The 26,506-nt window shown below is 44.0% G+C and overlaps 1 protein-coding gene across 1 annotated transcript; it reads left to right on the top strand.

Annotated features, from left to right (window-relative positions):
* Positions 1 to 714: 714 nt before the first annotated feature.
* LOC118581960 lies at positions 715 to 24,826 on the top strand. The gene is made up of 13 exons (XM_036184351.1): positions 715 to 754; positions 1,610 to 1,827; positions 3,081 to 3,367; positions 3,932 to 4,036; positions 9,029 to 9,169; positions 12,304 to 12,367; positions 12,752 to 12,812; positions 14,123 to 14,214; positions 15,104 to 15,146; positions 19,275 to 19,360; positions 23,597 to 23,687; positions 24,327 to 24,551; positions 24,816 to 24,826. The coding sequence occupies exons 1-13, from the start codon at positions 715 to 717 to the stop codon at positions 24,824 to 24,826; spliced, it is 1,464 nt and encodes a 487-aa protein (XP_036040244.1).
* Positions 24,827 to 26,506: the final 1,680 nt, after the last annotated feature.

Genomic DNA, 26,506 nt, shown 5'->3' with positions numbered 1-26,506 from the left:
TGATTCATCAGAATAACAAGATCTGTCAGTATCTCTGCAAGCTTCTGGAGGCACCGTACTCTTTCCTAGAGATATCTGTCCCTTTCAGACCACATCTTTTCATCCAGAACACCTATTTAATGTAAACTACTTTCTTCCCATTATTGACTGTCTTAACATAGTCTTCCATTTTTAGACCCACTTCCCAGGGATGTCTTTCTGGCCTTCAACTCTGATGATCTAAGTCTCATTCAACTTTGCCCTGAGGAGCAAAAGCCTCAGTTCTGGCAGCCCCAGTATTATAGGTTCAGCCACCTGCCACAATATGCTCATTAAAGACGTGAACAATGGTGAGCAAGGCAGAGAGAAAAGATTTAATTGACATATTTCAAAAGGAACAGATAAAGGGGTCTGGTGATCCCCAAAGTTCATCTTTAGGGCTCTAACTTTAGAGTTCAGTAGAGTAAGACTGGGGCAAGAAGCAAGAGGTCTGTACAATGAAGAATCAGGGTCAAGGTGTGGTCTACTTGGTCATTGTCTCTATCCTGGTTCTGCAGGGTGTTCTGAAGTTGTTATTGGTGTCATCCCTCAAGCAGATTCATCTGGTTCAAACAAGACATCACTTCTGCTCTGGGGTGTGGCCTCCCACTTTTAGACAATTATTCTCATCTGTAGGGGGTCTGTCTTTTGAGGTTTGCTCTTCCTCAAATCCAAGATGTCTGCCAGTTTAAGACAATGACCAATCCCTGTGCCTTCAACCTTTCAGGGGAAAGAGGTAAGTTAGAGGGACAGATAACTTACATGTCAAGAGTATGAGCCAAACTAAAAGCCCAGATGCCAGGCCAGGCTTCTAGCTTATGGGCTCAAGTGAGGCATCTATGCTTTTTAACAAAAGCAATCTCTAAGTGCCTGTTACAAGTACACAGGTAAGAGCTTAAGCAGCTGCTTGGGGAGCACACACTAGACTTACAGCTTCTGGTCTTAGGACCAGCCCTTTACAAACAACTCCTCCTTTCCAGGTCTACAGCCTTGCCCCATTATCTCTGAAGAGTTCTCACCTGGAGTCATGTTCCTGCGACATATTTTTGTCCTAGGACTAATTTTGATGTAAAAGAACAGAAACTTCTTGCGCCAAAAGGAAAATATATAGTTAGGAAAAATATTGATAAAAGGGGAAAAGAGCTATCTTTAAGTTCAGATGTACCCTGGGCCTCCTAGGGTGCTAAAGCCAAAATCTAGAAGTAGGAGGATATAGCTCAGTGCTAGAAATGAGTACTCGCCCAATGTTCACAAAGCCCTTGGCACCTAACTAAAAGAATAGTGTGTGTGTGTGTGTGTGTGTGTGTGTGTGTGTGTGTGTGTGTGTGTAAATCATAAATCAAGATCAGAGAAGCTGTGAGCAACCAAAGCAGTTACTTTCTCTTTTCACCATAGATGACCAGTGTGGTCCTCATGTATCTGACTTTTCATTGCTTCTTGAGCTCAAGTGCAAGACTGAACCTTGGTTTTCCATTTGTAAGAAACCTAGCTCCAGGGTATGGCCACAGCTGGCCATGGGTTGAACACCTAATTTCCTGGCTCCATGGGAGCTTGTGCCCCAGGACTCAACTATATGTCTCTTTCTCAGCAGATGTTGAAAATAGAGATGATGATGGGTTGGATACAGAACTTCTGAATGGTAATGAAGGTGAATACACTCACATGGAAGATGATAGTGAAAAACTGGCTTCTATGACTGTTACTTCATCTATAAAGACCTCTGAAATTAATCAGGACAGTGTAGATACACTTGATCAACCCAAGATGGATGCTTCGGACTTCCTGGACACAAGTGGCATCACCAGCAAAGTATCCTCTGGGCAACTGGGTCAAACAAATGGCCATCCTGGGACTGGGTCATCTGGTGCTATAGATCAGTCTGAGTAGTTTTAACAAATGGCCTGACTGGTGATAGGTCATTCTGATTGCTGTGGTAAAGGTGATGTTGGATCAGTTTTCTGAAAGATTTTGTCAGTCTGGGGCAGGACCAATAAATGTCCACTGTGGCTTTAGGTCATCTAATGGTTTGGATGGAGAGCCAAGTGATGGTCAGTTTGGAGCTGGGTTTTCTGGGGATTTAGTCATTTTGCAACAAGATTAGTGAGAGGAGAGGTCTACCCAAGGTTTAGTTCATCCAATGGCCATGACCAGTGTTTTTTGAGACAGGGTTTCTCTGTGTAGTTTTGGTGCCTGTCCTGGATCTCTCTCTGTAGATCAGGCTGGCCTCAAACTCACAGAGATCCACTTGGCTCTGCCTCCTGAGTGCTGGGATTAAAAACATGCAACACTACTGCCTGGCGGCCATGACCAATCTTGACCATGACCATTCAGTAGTAATGGTTAGTTTGGGCTTAGGGTATCTTTTGGCTCTGGTCCCTCTGGCTCTAGGTTACATAATGATTATGTGAAATTTAAGGCAAGGTCATCCTTGTGTTAGAAATTAAAGCAGGCTCATTGAAAGGTGCTGACAGGAAACTACCTTTAGATGGGTTTTATAAGGAGAGTTGCAGGCTCATCACCAAAGCAGCCATATTAAGTCTCTGATATGGGAAAACATTTTAGAGGTATCATTATGCCCATAACCAGCCATAATTTGGCCTTGAAGGGAGAGAGGGCCTTTCCTTAAAAATGATAAGACAAGAGTGTTTTCTGACTCTTGTATGTTTCCAGGAGTGGGTGGGCAAATTCCATACCATGTGACCTATCCTGGCCTATCTATGTTCCAGAGTCTGGAAGATATTGATAAAAGTAAAGTTACAATTCAAGATTGTCTTTGGTCTAGATATCGGGTGGTGTGGGTGGGCTCACAGCTGTGGGAAGAAGAGAACTGAATGTGTAGGAGGTTCAGTATGCTCTCTTCTGACCTCTGTTTGGAGAGAGCTGTAACCTGCCACCTTAGATCAAGGCTTGGTATCCCTCACTGCCATGGTCTCACTGGGGAAGTATCACCTGAAGGTCTGGTTCATATCGGGGCTCCAGTGGACTATGGGGCTGCCTCCATCAGTTCATCACAATTCATGTGATGGCACCATAAGAGAGCTGGCAACCTCCTTAACGAACAGCTGTCAACACTTGTTCTCAACCAGGACATCCTGAGCCAGGAAGGGCTTCTGAGCCCTATTATCCTCAACAGCCAGAATCTAGCCAGGAAGAGAGAAGAGCTACAGAGGCTTCTCCTGGGTGGCAGTCTATCATTTGGTATCAAGAATGACCTCCTGGAGGCAGCAGGGACCAAAGCTGTGGAAGGCCTGATCTGCAAGGGCTCCCTGGGTGGCCTTTGTGGCCATGGGAGTCTCTCTGGCATGAATGATGTTCTGAAGAACATGAATTCTGGGCAACCCAATAGCCGGTGAGTTCAAGTTCTTTAGCAATAAAACAATTCTATAAAGCATTGATCAGAGAAGGTTCTAGGTACCTGAAAGACATCGGTCTGAGTCTCTTTAAAAAGTTGACACTGAGAAGTCACCACCTCCTCTTCCAAAGCCTCAGTTACTACCTAGTGTTTCTCTAACATGGTCTATCCCTCTGGTTTATGTGGGCATCTCTGAGCTCTGCTACATTATAAGTTACACCAGGAAAGCATATTGCAGATGCTCTGACCACTTATCCCTTAGTTATCATCTGTCCCCCAGTGAGTAAAAGAACCCTTTTGTTCCAAGCTAATCCCATAGTTACCAGCTGAGGCTTTCAATATGGTATCTGCATTTTCACTTGCCATCTTAATCAACCGCAAAGTCAGATACTAGCTGAAGCTTTCCTGGTCTAGGATTTGTAGAAATGGGACTCAGAATAGAAATCAAGGTTAGGGAGGGACAGGCATGGGACAGAGGGAAGGGGAGCCACTACTGGGTGGAGAGCCAAGGAGACCAGGAAATTGACTTTTTCACGTTGCCATGCTCTTCCTCTTCTGTAGGCTCAATGTCACCCACTTTGATATTGTCCGGTTGTCATGGAATGTCTTTGCCTCATCTCGTCTTGAACTTAAACTTCAGACCAAGCTGACTATCAACTTTTCAGGGTGAGCAATTTGAGGAATGTTATGGTTTGAATCTGAACTGCCCTCTGTGGGCTCATTCTTTGAACTCTGGTGCTGTTTTGGGGTGCTGTGTAGCCTTTAGGAAGTAGAGCTTTGGATGGTTGAAGTGTCACTAGAAGCAGGCCTCGGAAGATCATAGCCTGTCCTTGAGCTCCAGCTGCCTCAGCTTCCTTCTCTGCTATGATGTGAGCAGGTGCCCTCCACCATATGATCCCATTGCCATGCCTTCCCTAGCAGAAGAATTGCAATGTCTCTGAAATTGTGAGATCTAAAGAACCATTTATCTAAGCTGTTTCTGTTGGGCCCTTGATTACAGTGGTGCAAAATAACTAATATTGTGAGAGAAGCCAGCAGAGGAAATTCCTAGAGATAGCGAGTGGTTTCCTTTCTTTCAACAGACAAGATGGCTTTGGCTTTTCTTAGCATTTTCCCAAGATCTTGATATTGTCTGAAAAAGGGCACAGTTTCTTAGGATGGCAGGACAGGAATGGGAGTCAAGCTTTTTGCTTTTCTGCCACATTCTGAGGCTGTGTTGAAACAAGCTTGGGGAGAACATTAAAATGCAAAAGAAAACAGCCTCCAATCCTACAACAGAGAGGCAGTGGCCTTTAAGATCTCAGCTGGCGTCTTTTCAATTATTTGACCACCACCATTCTGAAAGGTAATAAATGCTCCATGATACATATATACCATGGTACTTGTGAGCTATTCTGTGACTGAACACCAGGATTATTTACCACACCACTCTTTTAAATAACTCTGTGATTGATACAAGGAATGAATCTGCCAGTTCTCTGATTATCAGAAAGTCTCATGAGCACAATTCATAGCTTGTCATTCATTCATTCATTCATTCATTCATTCGTTTGTTTGCTGTGCTGGGTGTTGAACCCAGGATCTCACATGTACCAGGTAGGCATTCAATTACTGAGCTACATCACCTTTGACAAACATTTCAAAAGTCTCTTACAGAGACCTGGCAATGGTGATAAGACCTAACATTCTTGAGTACTTCACAGAGTCCAGGTTCTGGGCAGCGGTTCTTTTGAGTGCTCTTCTCAATCCTTACTGTAGGTTTCTAAGGGAGGGAGCGATTACATCCATTTTATCAAACATTCGATAGAACCTCAGAGAAATTCAGATTACACATGAAAACAGGGAGAGAGCTCAGTTGGAAAAGTGCCCACGACACAAGCTTGATGACATGAGTTCAGATCAGCTTCAGGATCTGTGCTGTCACTAAAGTGCTGGTAAGGACAGAGATAGAGGGATCCCTGAAGCTTATTGGCTGGTGGGCCTATCCAAATAGATGAGTTTCAGGCACATACCATCACACATACATACACATAATCACACACATACACCACCACACCACACCACACACTCAATCACATACACATACACCATCACATACACCATCTTTTTCTTTCACACATCATCATCACCATCATACATACACACCATCACACATACACACCATTACACACAGATCACACACACACATTGCACACGGGTGGTTGTGAGTACACATATAACTCTAGGAGGAGATACTAATACTGGTGATGTGCACGAGTTCAGCAGAGCTCCAGATGGACAGGGCAGGGGGCAGTCTTTCACTACCACTTTTTATCTTTGAGTCTTGAGCTATGAATAAGCATTGCCTATCACAATAAACTATTTTATTGACTTTATATATACATATAATAAAACAAATTAGAAGCATATATAGGAAAACAGGAATACTTTTGAGGTATATGTATCAGTTACCTGTGAGTTTTGCAACTCTGGAGAAAGGTGTCCTGACTACTTGGGAAGTCAGGCGACACCTTGAGCTGCTAAGACTGCTCTGACAGCTGGAGCTGTGATGAGACAGCTCAGCCCTGGAGGTATCCCAGATACCTTGAGCTTCTTAGAACAGCTCTGCCCTGGGAAGGGAAGGTATTCTGACTGTTGGGAGAGTCAGGCTTGGAGCTGCTAGGACAGCTCAGTATGAGAAGGGTATCCTGACTGTTCAGGAGTCAGGCTATACCTGGTGTGGTTGGGGATGGTCTCCTCTCCTGGAGAGCTGTTACAGCTGAACTTTGCTCAGCCCCCACTTAAGGGGGCTTCCTAGCAGAGCTCTGCTTCTTCTCTGGCCTGAGATGTTGCTTCTTTTGCTTCACTCTGCAAAAAGGAGAAATCACTGCAGAAATGTAGAAATCTCTTCTGGCTCTGGAGAAAAATTGTTGTTTTTCAGCTCCCCTTTGCTCTGTCCACTGAGGGACGTCTCAGCAAGGTTCTTCTCTGTGCCAGTGAATGAAGATCTTCACACCCAAAACTCTCCTGAGAAAGAGATTTATTTGGGAAGGAGGAGTCCAGAAGAGTAGCTGCCTCTACCAGGGTGGAGAGAACAGCCTACAACTGACCAGGCAGGGTGGTTTACACAGGATGTCTTGGGGGCAGAGTCAACCAGGGATTGGTTAGTTTTTTCTGCCCAGGGATTGGTCAGTTTTGTGGGCTAGGGGCATAGATGGACCTGATTTCAGAGCCAAACTGTTTCTTTCAATGGCCTTTCTTGGCTTTTTGATACTAATTCTAAGGCCAGGGCATATTCCTTTTTTTTTCATTTTTCTTTATTAAGAAAATTTCTACTCACTCCAATGCTATCCACAGACCCCCCTCCTCCCTCCTCCAAACCCCCAGCATCTTGCTCTTTCCCAAGCTACCTTGCATCCCCACAAGCTGCAAATTGAGGTCTCTCATGGGGAGTCAGCAGAGCCTAGCACACTGAGCCTAGGCAGGTCCAAGCCCCTTCCCACTGCACCAAGGCTGTGCAAGGTGTCATACCACAGGCACTGGATTCCAGAAGCCTGCCCATAGACCAGGGACAGATCCTGATCCCCTGCCTGGGTGCCCCCAAACAGTTTGAGCCAAACAATCGTCTTCCATATCCAGAGGGCCTAGTCCAGTCCCATGGGGGCTCCACAGCCACCAGTCTGCAGTTCATGGGCTTTTACTAGTGTGGCCGGTCATCTCTGTACATCCTCCCATCATGATCTTGACATCCCTCACCTGCAGAATCTCTCCTCTTTCTCATCAATTGGATTCCCAAAGCTCAGCCTGGTGCCTGGCTGTGGATCTCTGTATCTGCCTCCATCTGTCACTGGACAAAGGCTCTATGATGACAGCTAGGTTATTTGCTAGGCTGGTCACCAGAGTAGACTAGTTTAGGCACCCTCTGGACCACTGCCAGCAGACCAAGGTGAGGTCAACCTTGTGGATTCCTGAGAGCCTCCCCAGCACCCTTCCTCTTCCTATTCCTATATGATGTCCTCATCTATCATGGTATCTTTCTCCCTGCCCTCCTACTCTGTCCCTGTTCCAGCTTGACCCTCCCATTTCCCTATGTTCTCATCCCCACTCCTCACTCTCTGCCACCCCCAACCCCAGTCACCCAGCCCACTCATGTAGATCTCTTCCACTTGTCCTTCACAGGATCATCCATATGTCCCTCCTAGGGTCTTTTCCTGTTAGCTAGCCTCTCTGGAGTTGTGGATTGCAGTATGGCCACCCCTTCCCTCCCATTTAGTATCCACTTATGAGTGAGTACATACTATGTTTGTCATTCTGAGTCTGGGTTATCTCACTCAAGATGATATTTTCTAGATCCATCCACTTGCCTGCAAATTTCATGATATCATTGTTTTTTTACTGCTGAATAGTACTCCATTGTGTATATGTGCCATATTTTCTTTATCCATTCTTCAGTTGAGAGGCATCTAGGTTGTTTCCAGGTTCTTGCTATTACAAATAATGCTGATATGAACATAGTTGAGCATGTGTCCTTGTGGTAAGATTGAGCATTCCTTGGGTATATGCCCAACAGTAGTATAACTGGGTCTTGAGGAAGACTTATTCCCAATTTTCTGAGAAACCACCATACTGATTTCCAGAGTGTCTGTACAAGTTTGCATTCCCACCAACAGTGGAGGAGTGTTCCCTTTCTCCACATCCTGTCCAACATAAGCTGTCTTCAGTGTTTTTGATCTTAGCCATTCTGACAGGTGTAAGATGGTATCTCAGAGCTGTTTTTATTTGCATTTCCCTGATGACTAAGGATGTTGAGCAATTCCTTAAATGCCTTTCAGCCATTTCAGATTCTTCTCTTGAGAGTTCTCTGTTAAGATCTGTAGCCCATTTTTTAATTGGATTGTTCAGTATTTTGATGTTTAGCTTTTTGAGTTCTTTATATATTTTGGAGATCAGCCCTCTGTCAGATGTGGGGTTGGTGAAGATCTTTTCCCATTCTGTAGGCTGTTGTTTGTTCTTATTGACCATGTCCTTTGCCCTGCAAAAGCTTCTCAGTTTTAGGAGGTCCTATTTATTAATTGTCGCTCTCAGTGTCTGTGCTACTGGTGTTATATTTAGGAAGCGGTTTCCTGTGTCAATTCATTCCAGACTACTTCCTACTGTCTCTTCTATCAAGTTCAGTGTAACTGGATTTATGTTGAGGTCTTTGGTCTACTTGAACTTGAGTTTTGTGCATGGTGACAGATATGGATCTATTTGCAATCTTCTGCATGTTGACATCCAGTTACAGGGCATATTTCTTTAAGGAAGATTCTAGGGACCAAGAGTATTTCTTTGGTACTGGTTTCAGAGTCAGGGCATATTTCCTTGGTTCTGGGTTTGGGGATAAAGTGTTCCTTTCTCTGGCTCAGGTCCCAAACCCAGGCTGTGTTTCTTTCCCTGGTTCTGGGTTCCAAGGCTAGGGTGATACTTTCCTGCTCTGTGATTGGTTGGTTTCACAGGTCAGTTGGCCAGGGACAAAGATAGCTCTGATCTCACTGAATTTCTTTGGCCAGCCCCTTTTCCATAATTACCTCTCACCCACAAGTACGTATACCTGTTTGCAAGTTACAAGTTACAGTGAAACCTTTAGAGTGCTTCCAGACATGCATGCAGCATCTAACAGCCCTCTCCCATAAATCCCAGGATGATCTCATTTCTCAATGGCTCTACAGTGGATGTGGACATTGTGATCCCCTTGGATTTGCACCAGATTGAGCCTGGCCAATTCTCATTTTCTGTGAAGAGCTGCCAGGCAATAGTCAATGGGATCCAAGTGAATACAGGGTAGGTATAAACCCAGGAAAACTGGGCACCACCAAACAGGGCATGGTGTGGGATGGTGCGATGCACAGAGTAGTTACCACTCTTCCTGCATAGCACCTTTCCTGGAACTCACTTGGTAGCCCAGGCTGGCCTCGAACTCACAGAGATCCACCTGTCTCTGCCTCCCAAGTGCTGGGATTAAAGGCATGCGCCACCACTGCCCGGCGTGTTCTCTATTTTTAATGCCCTCCTTCCTGTCAAGCTTCTGTCTCAAGGAGCTTGGAATCACAAGCAGAAGGAGATGCCTTTGGACCAGAAGCCCAGATCTCCTTGGCAGTACCCACTTATCAAGAATATTGGGTGTTCCTTTTTTCCAAGCTCTCATGGAGAGATCCTGTGTAGGAGTTTTATAACATCACTTTTCATGCTAGCCTGTCATCTCCTGATGTGTCTGTATGAGCTCTTTAGGGGAGAAGTTGCCTTATATTTATCATTCATTTATCCAGCACATATTGAGCTAATAGATACTATTCCTGGAGACATATAGGGAACAAGTCCATGGGAGATATGTGAGTGAAAATGAAGGGTGAATGAATGGAATGCTGGTTGGATGAGAAGTGGATAGACAGATGGATGGATAGATGTATGGAAGGAAGATAAGTGAGTGCAAACATGCATGGATGGATGGACATGTATTCAGGGGTGAATTAAAGAAAGAGTAGAAAAATGGTATGTTAAACATGGTCAACAAGACAAAGCAACAGCCTACAGAATGGGAAAAGGTCTTCATCAACCCCACATCTGACAGAGGGCTGATATCCAAAATATATAAAGTACTCCAGAAATAAGACATCAAAATGCCCAACAGTCCAATTAAGAAATAGGTTATAGAACTAAACAGAGAATTCTCAACAGAGGAAGCTCAAATGACTGAAAGACATTTAAGGAATTGCTCAACATCCCTAATTATCCAGGAAATACAAATCAAAACGACTCTGACATACCACCTTACACCTGTCAGAATTGCTAAGATCAAAAACACAGAAGACAGCTTATGCTGGAGAGGATGTGGAGCAAGGGGAACTCTCCTCCACTGTTGGTGGAAATGCAAGTTTGTACAGCCACTTTGGAAATCAATATGGCACTTTCTTAGAAAATTGGGAATCCATCTCCCTCAAGACCCAGCTGTAGCACTCTTGGGCATATACCCAAGGAATGCTCAATTATACCAAAAGGGCATTTGCTCAGCTATGTTCATATCAGCATTGTTTGTAATAGCCAGAACCTGGAAACAACCAAGATGCCCTTCACTGAAGAATGGATAAAGAAAATGTGGTACATATACACAATGGAGTACTACTCAGCAGAGAAAAACAATGACATCATGAGGTTTGCAGGCAAATGGATGGATCTAGAAAAATCATCTTGAGTGAGGTAACCCAGACTCAGAAAGACAAACATGGTATGTACTCACTCATAGGAGGATACTAGATGTAACACAAAGATGACTAGACTGCTACACAACTCTAGGGAGGCTACCTAGAAAACGGGACCCTAGGAAAGACCCAGGGATCACCCAATGACAGAGAAATGGATGAGATCTACATGAACAACCTGGACCACAGTGGGAATAATGAAGGACAAGGTTTGAGGGAAAGAGAGCTTAGGAGAGCAGGAGATCCTAGCTGGATCAAGAACAGAAAGGGAGAACAAGGAATAATAGACCATGATAAATGAACACCACATGAGAATAGGAAGAAGCAAAGTGCTAGAAAGGTCCCCAGAAATCCACAATGATACATCCACTGTAGACTACTGGCAATGGTCGAGAGAAAGCCTCATCTGATCTAGTCTGGTGATCAGATGGCCAAACACCCTAACTGTTGTGTGGAACTCTCATCCAATAACTGATGGAAGTGGATGCAGAGATCCTTGGCCAGGCCCCAGGTGGAGCTCCAGGAGTCCAATTGTCAAGAAAGAGGAGGGACTGTAAGAGTGTGAATTGTTGAGACCAAGATTGGAAAAGCACAGGGACAAATAGCCAACCTAATGGAAACACATGAATTATGAATCAAAAGCTATGGAGCCCCCACCTGGATTAGGCCCTCTGGATAAGTGAGACAATTGAATAGCTTGAACTGTTTGGGAGGCACCCAGGCAGTGGGACCTATCCTTAGTGCATGAGCTGCCTGTTTGGAACCTTGGGCTTACACAGGGACACTTTGCTCAGCCTGGAAGGAGGGTACTGGACCTGCCTGTACTTAATCCACCAGGTTGAATTGAATTCCCAGGGGAGTCTTGACCCTGGAGGAGATAGGAATGGAGGGGAGGGGCTCGGGAAAGGGGCAGGAGGGGGAGGACAGGGGAACCCATGGCTGATGTGTAAAATTAAAACACAAATATAATAAATAAAAAAAGGAGAAAAAAAAGAGTGTCAGGTGACGGTTAAGCCACAAGACATGTTCTGAGAAACTCAAAGCCTCTGGAAGAGCATCAAGTGGTCCTCATCACTTGTGCAATTTCTTCAGCCCCCACTTTATCTTCTTCTGTCTTTGCAGAAAATGTATAAGGTATGTTTGGAAAGCTGTTGTCTCCTAATTTTATTGATATGCAAGGAAACCTATAATACTTGTATTTTTCCTAGTTGTAAAATATCTTGACATTTCTCATCAACTAGACGTTCAGAGAAAAAAGAATTGACACATGTATCACCCTTGTATTAAACAAACCCAAATTAAAATAGTATGAAGTAAAAAAAGTACATTATAGTCTACCTGAGAGGTCTAAGCTAGGTTCACTGGGTAGGTTTGAAAAATGCATACTTGCTTAATTTAACACAGTGGTTCCCAATCTTCCTAATGCTTTAACCTTTTAATATAGTTTCTCATGTGGTAACCTCCAGCCATAAAATTATTTTCATTACTACTTAACAATTGTAATTTTGCTACTGTTAATGAATCAATATCTGATAGCAGGATATGTGATCTGTGACCCCTCTGAAAAGGTAGTTCAACCACCAAAGGGATCACAGCACACAGATTGAGAACCACTGATTTAACAGCAGAGACATAACCATTATTCAGATTGTATAGCAGATTACTTCAAAGCCCTTAGTGGTAATGATCATTGCCAACGATTTCCTTTTCCCTCTGCAGCATGTTCTCCACAATGATGGAATCAATGATGAAATGGTCCTTGAATATTTCCTTGCCCAACATAGTAAGTCTGACAACATGGCCCTGACAGATCCTGAACATGAGCTGTGCAGTAGGCTCTGTAGCTAGCGATGAGAGAGGACCAGCCCATTTTGGTAGAGGACAGCTTCATCCCTAAGCTGTGCAGAATCTCTTTCCTGCCCTTTGTCAAGGCCCCTGCTTCTGAAGAAGGGAGAGAGAAAAAGACAGTGGTTGAGGGATGACTGTAGCAGGCAGCATAGGCCTGGGTAAGAGGGAGGTTGTGACAGGTTTATGGTAGACTTTCTCCATCTTATGTGAAAGTCTTGTCCTGCAAAGCATCTTAGATTACAAAGGATTCAGCATATATATACTGGTCAAGTACATACAAGTACCATCTTAGCAAGGCCTCTGATTCTTTGTATTGCAGTTGTGCCCTGTGGTCAGATTCTGGTTCTACATCATCAACCAACAGTTGACCATTCTGAAAAGTAAGTAAAGCTGTTGCCTCCATATTGCTTTGTTGCATCAACTGCTGCAGTAGCCACCATACCTATGCCTATACAGCTGCCAGAGAGACCTTTCTGAGTCACAAATCAGATCCCCCATTTCCTAGGGTATCAACTGCAGACCTCAGGGTATGTTGTCAAGGACTTTCCTAACACTGAGTCTCCAGTGTTCTCCCATCTTCCTTTAGTGGAGTACCTAAGCCATCTCCATATCCTCCACAAGGTTTGGGGACATAAAGGCTGAGCTCTGCAGACTTCTCCCTCCAGCTATCTATGCCTAAAATATCCCTTTGTCCTCCAGGGTAATCACCATTTTGGTCCTTCTCAAAGCCTTTGAAACTCTCTCCCAGCAGAGCTCCCTCCTCAGGACCCCAATAGCCTTTGGGTGCACCCTATCACCACTCAGTGAATTGTGTGAGATGTCTACCTCCTGGCTGTCTCTTCCAGTAGCCTGGAGCTCATTGAGGGAGACTCAGTTACATTTGCCTTTCCATTTGTCTCAAGTCCAGATTGGGTACAGAGTAGAACTTTTCCCAAATAAACTCTACTGGTATGTGAAATGAAAAGGGAAGGAAGGGATGTGGTAGACACAGTGAGTGGGAAAAGCAGAAATATGGAATGAGAGATAGAAAACAGTGGGAGGATGATGGAGGAGTGATGGCCACTTAGAAGGAGGACAGGGTGGGGTTGAGGTGGATAGTGGAAAGCAGAAGGAGTGATAAAGGGATATGAAAGATAGACAAATGGAAATGGAAGGAAAAAGAAAACACAAATAAAAGAATTTGAGGACAGGAGGAGGAAGGATCGATGGACAAAGAGTGATAGTGTTGCAGTGTGCATGTATGATATATCAATGATGAATAAGTGATGAATGGAAAGACGGGTCGGTTAGCAGATGTGTAGGAAGACAAGAGGAGGTGAGATGGACTGTGGCCAAGTCAAGGGGAAAGTAAGCTACTGAGATGGATAAAGGGGGAAGGAAAATGGGCAGATGAATGGAAAGAGGAGTGGAAGGGAGATGGCAAGTTCTGTAAGATGGAAGGAAGGAGTCTGGTGGGCCTGGGAAAGCAGAGGTCTACTTTGGAGGAGAGGTGGGTTGCTTTTACCAGGCTGAGAGCACCCACAACACTTCCTGGATGATGGTGGGGTTCTGTGTCCTCAGTGTGTACTCAACAGTTGGGGAATCATCTCTCTTCTAGACACACCTGCTTATGAGCCTCTGTTTCCATCATTTGAATGTCTCCTATATTCTATGTTCTTCCCATTGTTTCCTGTCTCTTTCTCTCCATCAGATATTGCCTCACTTGGGATGTTGGCAGACAACAACTTGCCCAGTACCCCACAGCCCATTTTGTTCCAACGATCTTATCACATGGACTTTAAGGTACAAACAGCCTCTTGAGGACTCAGAGGAGCCAGGTCTCTGCACTTGAGATCTTGGCTGGGATATGTGTCCAAGCTGTACCACCATGACAGCCAGAATGATCTTTGATTTTGAATGACTGTGTAGCCACAAGCACCATGCCCTCACCTCTGAAGTCCAGTTTTCTTGTTTTAGGTAGGGGTGATTTTCATAGCCATACACAGTTATCACTGCACGTCTCTTCCAGGATACATGTGTCCCTATGTCATAACATACCTGGAGCTGGTGTCTTCTATTTAAGGGGATATCAGAGTTTAACTGGCAAGATTTACAGTGTCTTACTGGTCCATTAAGTAATGCATACTTGAATTGATGGTGTTCAGTACTGTGAATATGATTAGGTGAGGAAGGGCCTGGCATACATGGAGAAGAGTAGGGACTCAAAAAACTATTGACTTATTCTGTTTTGCCCATGATTTAAAAGGACTTAAATAACCAATCAAGTTTATTTCTTAGAATTGTTATACACAGAGCCTTCAGGGTACTGGGGCAGTCATCCTGGTGGTCTTGGCTATATCCTCCCCACCCTTGCTCTTTCCAGGCTGGGACATGGCCAGGAGCGTGGGCCAGTTCCTGGATCCTTCCACAAGGTAGAATCTTGGGGTCAACAGTCCACTGCCTGTCAGCCCTCAGCTGTCCAAGGGCACGTCTGAATTTTGGAATTTAGGAACAGTGTTGTGACAGCTCAGTGTTTGACCTGGGCAAAGCCATTCCCATCTCCAAGCCTCCTTTCTTTGTCTGTTGTCTCATGTTGCAAAGTTGGTGTCAGGTTTACATGTAACACAGAGCCTGACACACAATAGGTATACACTTACTGAGTTATTTTTTACAATTTGCTTTGTTTCTCCAGGACAAAAGCTTCCCATCCTCTTTCATCAATTGGCTGATTAAAGGTAAGTTTTCTTTCTCACATCCATCACAGAATCCTCCAATCCTACCTTCCTATTCAGTGTTGAACATCCTGTGGGAAGGATACTGAAAACAGATATGAAATCATGGAGCCATAGAACCAATGCTTACTGAAGCTGGGTTCCTGGAAAGTCTATTCTGTAGTATTATAGTGAGGTGTAGCTAGAGTTTTCCTGCCTGGCCCAGTCAGGACAAATCTCTCTCACCCACCAGTCCCACAGTCGCTCAGACCCAACCAAGAAAGCACACAGAGACTTACATTGTTTAGAAACTGTATGGCCATGGCAGGATGCTTGTTATCTACTTCTCTCTTAAATTAACCCATTTCTGTTAGTCTATACTTTGCCACATGGCTTGTGGCTTACCAGTGTCTTTACATGTTGCTTTTCATGGTGGCGGCTGGCAGTGTCTCCTCCAGCCTTCTACTTCCCAGCATTCTCTTCTCTCTTGTCCCGCCTATACTTACTGCCTGGCCACTGGCCAATCAGAACTTTATTTACACAGAGCGATATCCACAGCACTTCCCCTTTTCTTTTTTTTTAAAGGAAGGTTTTAACTTTTACATAGTACAATTACATATAACAAAACAATTATCAAGCAAGAATTACAGTTACAATATTAAAGAAGATATCCTATTTATCTTATATTTGTGAGTCTAAGGTTTTATATCTAACTTATCTTTTGTCATAACTGAGGAAATTATAACTATCTAGTCTTCAACCACATCAAAGACCTCAGAAGGATATAATATTACCTGAGAACCGGGAGAAGGATGCAAGCAACTTTTGGGAGTCTTGCAGGGTAGACAGAGACAGCTGGCAGTCTGGACAGTCACCTAATGTTCCTTTGTAAAGTTGGGGCATTTGTCTTCAGCCCACAGGGCTAGAGTCTCTCGGTCACTTCTCTCAGTGTCCTGTAGAATGTCTGCCAGTGTCCTCTATGAAGCAGGAAACTGAAGGACCATTTTGTCAAGCAAAATTTAGTGGTCACCTTTCTATGGGTCCTGCATGTCCAGTTGATCAAGCAGTCCAGGCAAGAACAGTTTCCTGCCCAAATGGCTATTTTCGCCAAGGTGAAGATAAACTCCATATGAAGTGTCTTCAATGCCCATCCTCCTCTCTGAAGTAAATTGGTGCTGCCAGGAGCAGACATGTCTCACTGTCCAGAAAGTCTAAATTTTAAAAGTATTTTAAATGCCATATTCTGTAGGTCTTTGAAGTATTTGAAGATTACCTATCTATCTGAAATATGTCTATGTATATCTAGAAGACTTAACTAACATGGCTACAAGTATGATTATCATAGATGACTAATTATTAATCTATTTTTAATTATCCATTTCAATTTAAAATGAGCTATACAAACATAATACCTTAAACACGATTAGAAACACAGTATAACAAAATTAACTTTAAGTTTGTATCAATAGACTAAAATCTATACCAATGTAAAACATTTTAAACAAGTTGTTGCTCTTTAGAAGTAAGTTCCTCAATCTACCCTTTCATCCTATTATATCTGTATCATATCCCCTTTTCTTCTTTAGAAAGAGATCTCATTTATAATCAAACTGCTTTAGATAAAAATATTGCTTTTTCTCTGTCCCACACCAGAGGGCTCTTCTGATTTGGGACACAAGAATCTCTTAACCTTTTCTTTTAGCAATATGTCTGGGTTTAGAGAAGGAGTGAGCCAATTCCATCTCCAAAGCCAGCTTGATAATTTTGGGAATGTGGGCGTAGTTTCTCTTACTACTTCCTGCTGGATGGGGGGCACTGTATCTTATGGGGACACAAAGAAAATTTTAGGATTATGGAGTAGTCCATTAGGGTGAACCTCTGAGCCAGTTGCCTTGAAACCATTCTGGATGTTGGATCATCTGGGCCATGGTGTCATCAGAGACCTTTCAGGTGGTCTTGGCTGATCAAACCTGATGTATCTTAAAATCTGGAACAAATCCACAGCCTCTGGCTTTCTGTGGAAACAAAAGCAGAGACTCTTTTCCAAAGCAACATATCCTTATATCCAAATTTTGAAGTCAAGTTACCTTTACAATTTACGTATTTATTTAACTCAACAGCTTTTACGATCAAATCTTTTTCTGCAGATAAAAGTCCCAAAGACAAGACAAACCAGATTCTCTGTGTAATATCCGTCTTTGTAAGATTGAAATGCCTCTGTGGCTGCTGGCTCCACCTACCTCAGCTTCCCAACATGGCGGTGGTACAGTTTACCACCAGCTCTGGGTCTGGAGCCATGTGTACCATCAACTCTCAGAAGCAGTTCTATCAAAGCAGCGCATAGCCCAGAAATCTTTTTTTTTTTTTTTTTTTTAAACTAGCAAAGGCTAAATCCACCATGCAGCAGAGCAAAGTGTCGCTTATAGATTCCTCATTCCCGCCACACTGCAGGTCAGACGATCACGCCAGGAACTCACCATAGTAGCTCAAACCGGCAGGCTGCCACTAACTTGAGAGAGACAACTAGGAAGTTCTTTTTAGCTCTGTTTTAGAATCTTTTTTCTCAGATTTTAGGTGGAAATTCTTGCCAACACGTTGGGCGCCATTGTAGCTAGAGTTTTCCTGCCTGGCCCAGTCAGGACAAATCTCTCTTACCCGCCAGTCCCACAGTCGCTCAGACCCAACCAAGAAAGCACATAGAGACTTACATTGTTTAGAAACTGTATGGCCATGGCAGGATGCTTGTTATCTACTTCTTCTCTCTTAAATTAACCCATTTCTGTTAGTCTATACTTTGCCACATGGCTTGTGGCTTACCAGTGTCTTTACATGTTGCTTTTCATGGTGGTGGCTGGCAGTGTCTCCTCCAGCCTTCTACTTCCCAGCATTCTCTTCTCTCTTGTCCCGCCTATACTTACTGCTTGGCCACTGGCCAATCAGAATTTTATTTACACAGAGCAATATCCACAGATAGCCCATTCTAGAGGGGTTAGGTTATAAATGGGTCTCTAGGACAGTTCACTGATCTATGTTAAAAAGAAATTATTGGAGTTGTCCATTCCTAGGTAGTTGGTGCTTTGAGCAAAGTTTCTAAGTTACCTTATACTTCAGGCCTTAAGGTTTCTATGATTGTGGGATAGCCTCTGCAGTGACCAATGTTACACTGAGGTTCCTGAGATAGCCCAATTCATAGCAATTATGATTACAATGACATTCCTCTTCACGGTGATTCTTGTTATTGAGGGATTCCTGAAGTAGTTTTTTTTTTCCATAGTGGTAAGTGCTAGAATGGAGTTTCTGGAATAGTCCACTTCACAGAACAGAAGGAACTTGAACTGGGCAGGTTAAAATAGGCATAAATCCCAGTTCAGCAAATATGTTAGTTACTTTCCTTAATGCTGTGACCAAATACCTGAGAAGAAGCAACTAAAGGAAGCAAGGGTTTATTTTGGTTAGAGGGTACCATCCATTATGGTGGGGGAATGCACGCAGCAAGAGCATGGGGTCACGTATGTCTGTAAGCAGGAAGCATAGGTGAATGCTAGTGGTGTCTTACTTTGTCCTGAATAAGCCTTGGATCCTAGCCTGTGGAATGATGTATGACACACTCAGGGTGGGTCTTCACATCTCCATTAATTCAACATATAAACTACCTACTCAATAGGCCCAGAGGTAGCTCTACACTCTGTCATGTTGATGATCAGTATTAATCATCACAGCCACCAACTCTTTGTGGCCCTCCCACCCTCCCATTCTCCCTCTCTCTGGCCTCTTTTTCCATCTGTTCCGAACCCTCAGTCTCTGACAACTTTTATCTAATTGAGAGTATCGGGACATGGAAAGGGGAACAAGATCAGAGAACAGAGGAGTCTCCAGAAAAATCTAAGCTGTGACAAGTCTTCCTAATGGTTGCTAGTGTCCTCTAAGGGCTGAAGTCCCTCACTTAAGTCTTCTCGTCTCTTTGGTGTGAGGTACAGATGCTCAGTGACCCCCATTGCCTGTAGGATGTTGATGGGACCAAGCAGGATGATCGTAAGAATGCTAATCAACTGAGTGTCTCCATGGAACTCTCTGACCCCAGCTGGGGTGGCTCTGGCCTTGATCTCCTCTCCAGTGTTTATCCACAGCTTCCCCTACCGCTTCTTTCTCTAGAGCATGGGCTTTCACTCATTAAAGCTGACCAGTGGAAAGCATTCACAGACCATGTCAGCATGGTGCTGCTTCGGGAAGACCCATCTGTAAGAACCAACCAAAGGCATGTGCTTGAGAAGGGATAGGACAGCGAATGGCCTTTCAGTTCAGACAGTGGGCAGGACTTACAGTCCTGATAACTGTTGGGACCATTTGAAACTGATGCTGGATCCATCAAGACAAGTGGCATTCCAGTAAGATTTGTTAGTCAAGAGGTGCACCCCATGTTTGAAACAGATGCTGGGGGAAATGCCACACGGAGCCCTGACACTGAACCCCAATTAGCTGTGCCTCTGCACATATTTCTCTTGTGTGAGAAATATGCTCCTAAGCCATTTTCTCTGTATATAAGGTTCATTTTGGGGTCTGCCTAGGGACAAGTAGAAGGCCAAGATAATGTGCTTGTCTTAGTCATTCTTCCTATTGTTGTGATAAAACATCCTGACAAATGTAAATTAAGGGAGAAAGGGCTTATTTAGGTCAAATGTCACAATGACCTTCTATCTTGATGGGAAGTCATAGAAGCAGCAGCCTGTCGTCACATTGCATCCACTCTCAAGAAGCAAGATGGTGAATGCATGCTGGTGCTTGGCTAGCCTTCTTTTGTAGCCCAGGGAATGATACCACCCATAGTGTGTGTGTGTGTGTGTGTGTGTGTGTGTGTGTGTGTGTGTGTTCCTCTCATCTCAGTTAACAATCAAGACAACCCCCTACAGGCATGACTAGACTGGGTGGTCATAAATTCTGTTGAGTTGACAGTTAACACTATCAAAACACTTTTTGAATTCCAGGAGGTTCAAATTCCTGACTTTAGAGGCTGAAGAGGCCGTCATGAGCAGGCATGCTAAGCCTATGGTTCTATACTGTTGAAGTCTGAGAATAAGGATAGTACTTGCCTCACTGGGTGACCATAAAAAATGCTGGACAAATCTAAGTTCAGAACTTGGGCAGTGCAGCAAACTTCCTCCAGAGCCAGATTGTCTAACCCACCAGGATAAGGGAAAGGCTAGAGCAAAGATGAGAAGAGAGGGGAGCCTCAGAGGCTGAGATGGGGAGCCTTGGGGGCTGAGAGGGGAGCCTCAGAGGCTGAGATGGGGAGCCTTGGGGGCTGTGAGACCATGCACCTTTCTCCTACCCCCACTGACAGACCCTGAATTAGCAGAGACTGGACAGTTTGTGCATTTGGGCTGCCTTTTTTCCTGGCCAGGAAGAAAGGATGCCTGGCCCAGGCAAGGCACCAGGCCTGTGCTGGACTGGCCAGGGCTGGTCAGTTCCCAGATAGGCCACTGGGGGAAGCCATGATACTGTTAACATGTTTCTTAGTTTACAACCAAATCTGTGGGCTGGAGTCAGAATTCCTAGTTTCCAATCCCAGCTCTTCAGAGAGTAAAATATTTAACCTCACTGTGTCTCATTCTCTCCACTAAGAACTCATAATAGAAGTAGTTCATTCACTTTTACTCTTTCAAGCCAGATCATTTTTATTAGCATATATTGATTGTAAAAATATGGAAATTTCATAATGGCATCCCCATTCAGGTGCTTTGACCATATTACCCTCCATCACCCCCCACACACACACTGTCCTTTTCTTCACCCACCACCAGCCCCTTTCTTTCCATTTTTACTCTTACATCATGTACAGGACACACACACACACACACACACACACACACACACACACACACACACACACACACACACACACACACACACACACACTTTCTAAAAGAACAGAAAATTTAAAAGTGTTTGCATAGCAAAGGAAAAGGTCACCAGAGTGAAGAGACACCAGACAGGATGGGAGAGAATCTCTGCCAGCTATACCTCCAACAAAGGATTAATGTCGAGCATGTAGAAAGACCTAAAAAATTAATCTCCCCCTCCCTGAAATTTTTCAGTCACTAAATGAAAATTATTGAACGAGCAGCTCTCAAAAGAAGAAATACAGAGGGGCTCCTTTAGGGTGGACCTGGTACCTTTCTATAGAGTGGCTGTTGAGAAGACTCCTGTACTCAGCTGAGAAAAGCAACCACATTAGTTGAATGGTGTGGAGCAGATGGTTCAGTGGGGCTGTGGAAGATTGAGAGGAATGGTCTACTTAGCAAACTGATGGGAGTCAGGGATTGCCAACAAGGCTGATAAGTTTCCAATTTGATGGGCAGCCAGATAGTGAGACAGACACACCTGCACATTTGGAAGTGAAAGAGGAGGATGGGAAGAGAAGGAGAAGGGGGAGGAAGAGGAGGAAAAGGAGGAAGAAGAGGAGGAGGAGGAAGAGGAAGAAGAAGAGGAAGAAGAGGAAGAGGAGGAGGAGGAGGAGGAAGAGGAGGAGGAGGAGGAGGAGGAGGAGGAGGAGGAGGAGGAGGAGGCCTGCAGCAAGCAGGAGGTATCTACTAATATGCAAACCTGTCACCTCACTCCAATACAATCATCTCAGTTAACAATGATGGTCAGCTCTACCCTGTCCTCACCACTACAGGACAATTTCTTTCTCTGTCTTACTGTTTCTGTCTCCCTCCCATTTGATTAGACAGAAAGTAACTGTCATATGTGCACAATCATATTATTCTTAAAAAACAAAAACGAAACTAAATGGCCAGTCTTCTGTTTCTGTTGACATTAAATAAGCTGGAATGGAGAAGTTCTGGTTCTGTGGAACCCCTTCATTATTAATGGCACACCCCTTCAGCTTGTAGATTCCAGTAAGTTGTTTTGTTCTCATTGTCTCAATAATAACAAGACCCAATAGCATAATTACCCTTGCATACTTTGATTGGAGAACTTTAGTATGTTTTATTTAGTACTGTAAAGGGACAATTTTATAGTTTTTGTTGTACAAAGCTGTTACATGTGGGGCAACGCATCTTTAAGTAGGGGTAAAGTACTCTATAAAAAATGAGTCTTAGTGGAACCTGGGGCTTATGTAGGGACACTTTGCTCAGCCTGGAAGGAGGGGACTGGACCTGCCTGGACTGAATCTACCAGGTTGAGCTGAATCCCCTGGGGAGTCTTTGCCCTGGAGGAGATGGGGATGGGGTGAGGCTGGGGGGAAGGCAGGGTTGGATTTGGGAGGGGGGAGGACAGGGGAACCCATGCCTGATATGTAAAATAAAATTAAATTAAAAAATCCTCCCATCAGGAGTTTGGGTGAACATGATCAAAGTTCATTGTGTGACATCCTATAAAAATAAAAAAAAATGAGTCTTAGATAATTCTCCCTTCAGATCAAGTGTCTTGTTTAAATAATTTTTATTTTGTTTAAAATGGAGGAAAAAATAGTACAATGGCCAACAAATATTTGGAGAAAAATGTTTAGTATACTTAGCTGTCAGAGAAATATTCAAATCAAAACTACACCAAGGCTGCAACACAATCCAGACAGATGGCTATAAAGATTTAATGAAAGGGGAACTCTCCCTCCTTATATATGTGCAGCCACCATGATAATCAGTATGAAGTGTCCTCAAAGAACTGAAGACAGATCTGGACATGGTGGCACACGCCTTTAATCCCAGCACTGGGGAGGCAGATGGATCTCTGAGTTTGAGGCCAGCCTGGGCTACAGAGTAAGTTTCAGGGCAGCCAGGGCTATACAGAGAAACCCTGTCTTGAAAAAAAAACCAAACCAAACCAAACCAAAATAAAAAACTGAAGATAGAACTTCCATATGACCCATCTATTCACTCCTAGATACATACCTGAAGGAAGCTAAGTCAGCACACCACACAGATACCTGGTCAGCCATATTCATTGCTACACTATTCACAACAGCCAGGATGTGGGACAAGCCTGGGTATCCATAATAGGTGAATGGATAATTATCCTTTGATCTGAATAAAATTCTGTTGTGTATATGTCCCATATTTTGTTTATTCATTTTTTTAATCAGGTGTCCACCCAGGAGTCACATGATAGTTCTAGTTTTGGTCTTCTGAAGACACTCTACAGTGATTCCCTTAGTTTACACTTCCACCAGCTCTACTTCTCTCCCTACCCACATCCCGGGTGACATTGCTTTTCCTGATGACACCCTTTCTGACTGAGGTAGGATGTAACCTCAGTGTAAGGAAGTATATAACTTCTTTTCCAAGTATTTCTTGGTCATTTGTGTTTCTCCTTTTGAACACTGTCTGTTCCTGACATGTGCTCTTGTATTGACTAGATGTTGTTTCTTTGATCCTTGAGTTCTTGTGCATTCGAAATGTTGACCCCGGTTAAGGATTCTCTCCTGTCCTGTGGGCTGTCCCCTCACTCTGATGACCATTTCCTTTGTGTTGCAGAAGCTCGTGACTTCATGGAATCCCATTCGACAGTTTCACTCTTGTGCCCTATGCTACTGGAATGGTTTCCAGACAGTCCTGGCCTATGCCTGTATCTTCCTCTGGCAGTTTCAAAGTTTCATTTCTTACATTTAAATCTTTGATCCACTTTGGACAGATTTTGGAGTGGTGTGGGAAATAAGGATCTAGTTCATCCCTCTACACGTGGATACCTAGTTTACTCAGCATCATTTGTTGAGGATTTTTCATTTTAATTTTTTATTTTACTTATTTTATTTTTAAATAATGTATTGTCAAACATCAGGTGACTGTAGCAGTGTGGATTTGTGTCTTTGTCATCTATTCTACCCCAGTGGTCTCCATTTCTGGTTTTATGTCGGAATCATGATGCTTTTGTTACTATGGTTCTGTTGTGTAGTTTGAGGTAGGTACTGTGATAACTCCAGCATTGCTTTTTTACTCAGGATTGCTTTGGCCATGAATCATTTTATTCAGTGCTTAGAGCTGCCCCAGCAGGCAGCTGTTGCCATTTTTGGATTACAAATCTGGAAACTAAGGCTCAGAGAGATTAACTGTTCTGTTATTTCCACACAGCCAAAAGGAAGGAGAACTGAGGCTCAAGCCCAGGTCTTCTTCAGAAGGCAGAAGCTGGAGGAAGTGTGAAGGATGCCCTGTTATATCCTAGTAGAGTGTGTAACCGAAAGTTTTCTTCTGGCTCACCGGTACCCAGATAACCAGCTAGAGGCTTTTGCTTCAGTTCCCCCACAGTACCTCAATGGCTTGGGTATAAAGTGGGACTCCTTTATCATTCCCTGGCTCTCTGACTCTGCCTTGAGGAAAATGCACTGCTACGGCCCAGAGATCACGCTCTGCACTGAGGGGCAACCTGAGTCTCTGGAGTCTCTCAACCTGCACAAAGCCACCAAAGCTTTTGAGGATAGCAGAGCCATGCTTGGTCAGCAGGCGACAACATTGGTTTGTCCAACCTTCTCTTGTCAGTGTTCTCTTTGAAAGTGGCTGCAGACACCCTGATGACCTGAGGGATACTCCTGAAGCCAGACAACTGGGCAAGGACAGAGAAGGGGCAAGTGGAGTCAGCCTCAAGGTCTCCAAGCCCAGACATGAAGGCTCACATGGAAGGAAAGGCCTGCAGCACTCAGGGATCTTCCAGGAGAGGCTCCTGGGAACCCCTCTACCATGACTTGTTTTCTTCCTGCAGGTCACACTTGACAAGACTTTGTTTTTGCAGATCTGTCATGGTGTCCTGCACATTTTAATAAAGTGTCACGCTGTGAACAGAAAGTTAAATAAAGCAAGTCCCCTCCCCTGTGTGCTGCTGCTAAGAATAAAGCAGAAATAGGCTCAAGTGTCTCTCAATTCAGGAAGAATAAAGGTCACCCTGGATGTGTGCCCTCCAGCGTCCTCCTACCTCTGTCCCCAGTTCAGCCAAGCTCCCCACTAAGCCTTGACCACCCACACAAACTACAGCTTTGGGCAGAGGCCCCGAGGTGGGGAGAGACTAGTGGTACAGGAGAAAAATGCTCGTTTTGGGTACAATTCCTTTTCACCAGGGGCTCCCATTGTCACTCCTGCAGACAGGCCCCAGTGAGTCTTCCATGGACAGCACATAGAGGGAGGCAGTAGATGGGAATACCTGGCCATTTTACCCCTAGCTGTGTTCTCTGCTATTGATTCACTCTGCCCTCCTGCCCCAGATTTCTCTGCAAGAACAATGTCTTTGTATTGAACCACAAGTGTTTTCCTCATCCTGGCTGCTGTGTTTAGGTTATAGTTCAGCATGGTATGTATAGCAGAGAGTGAGGTGACTGCAAATGAGGTACTCTAAAGGACAGAGAGGATTTGCAGGTGTGACATGTGACAACCTCAGGCCTTGCTCTGGTGCCGGGAGGAACTGATGCAGAAAGAGTGAGAAGCCAGTTCCTGGAGGCTGTCACTGTGGAGAAGATCTTCAAATGTGTTCTCTCCTCCATGAGAAGTGATTGCCAGGGTGCCTGATGCCTGCCTCTCTGAGGATGGACACATGCTCTCTGTAGATGGAACAGAAGTCTTAGGATGGATAAATGAAGGTTCATAGGAGGGAGGGTTCTGGGTCTCATCTCCAGCTCCCATCAATCCAGTCAGCTCATCATCTTATTCAGAAGCTTTCTCTTTTCACATTTACCAAGTGTGGTGTTTATTGGGTCTTACCAGAAGTCAGCCCCAGGCTGATAGCTGTGGACATAAAAGGGCAGAATGAGGGTCCTCAACCTGAAGGGGTCTCAAGATAGCAGAAGAGCATACATTCCTTCAACCAACCAAATCTTAAAGAAATATATTTGTAGGCAGAGCTTTTCATTGAGATGGTGATTATCTCTGTTCCTCTAGCCACTTTCTAAATAACCACTCAGAAACTTATTATTAATTATAAATGTTTTGCCAATAGCTCAGGCTTTTTACTAGTTAACTCTTACAACTTAAATTAACCCATTTATATTAATCTACATTCTGCCACATGGCACTACCTCTCTTTCATCTTACACCTCCTGTTTCCTCTCTGTGTCTGACTGGTGAATCCTCTGACTCTGCTCTTCTTATTTCAAGCATTCTCTCTGTCCTGAAAATTTTGCCTAGCCATTGGCCAATCAGCTTCTTATTAACAATGAGAGCAACACAATTTCACAGATTATTCCAACAGCATTTCTCCCCTTTTGTCTAAATAAAAATGAAGGTCTTAACTTTAACATAGTAAAATTACACACAACAAAAACAATTATCAAGCAAGAATTACAGTTATGCCAGGCATTGGTGGCACATGCCTTTAATCCCAGCACTTGGGAGGCATAGCCAGGAGGATCTTTGTGAGTTCAAGGCCAGCCTGGTCTCCAAAGTGAGTTCCAGGAAAGGCACAAA

Source organism: Onychomys torridus, chromosome 4 (assembly GCF_903995425.1).
Source record: "Onychomys torridus chromosome 4, mOncTor1.1, whole genome shotgun sequence".
Classification (NCBI taxonomy): domain Eukaryota; kingdom Metazoa; phylum Chordata; class Mammalia; order Rodentia; family Cricetidae; genus Onychomys; species Onychomys torridus.
Note: the sequence above shows the minus strand (reverse complement) of the source record. Positions and strands in the feature narration are given on the sequence as shown.

Bases quoted from the DNA above. Each gene is read 5' to 3' on its own strand.
- LOC118581960 (XM_036184351.1), top strand. From the start codon at position 715: ATGACCAATCCCTGTGCCTTCAACCTTTCAGGGGAAAGAG. The intron at 755-1,609 runs GTAAGTTAGAGG...CTTTCTCAGCAG, and splicing joins CAACCTTTCAGGGGAAAGAG to ATGTTGAAAATAGAGATGAT. The intron at 4,037-9,028 runs GTGAGCAATTTG...CATAAATCCCAG, and splicing joins CTGACTATCAACTTTTCAGG to GATGATCTCATTTCTCAATG.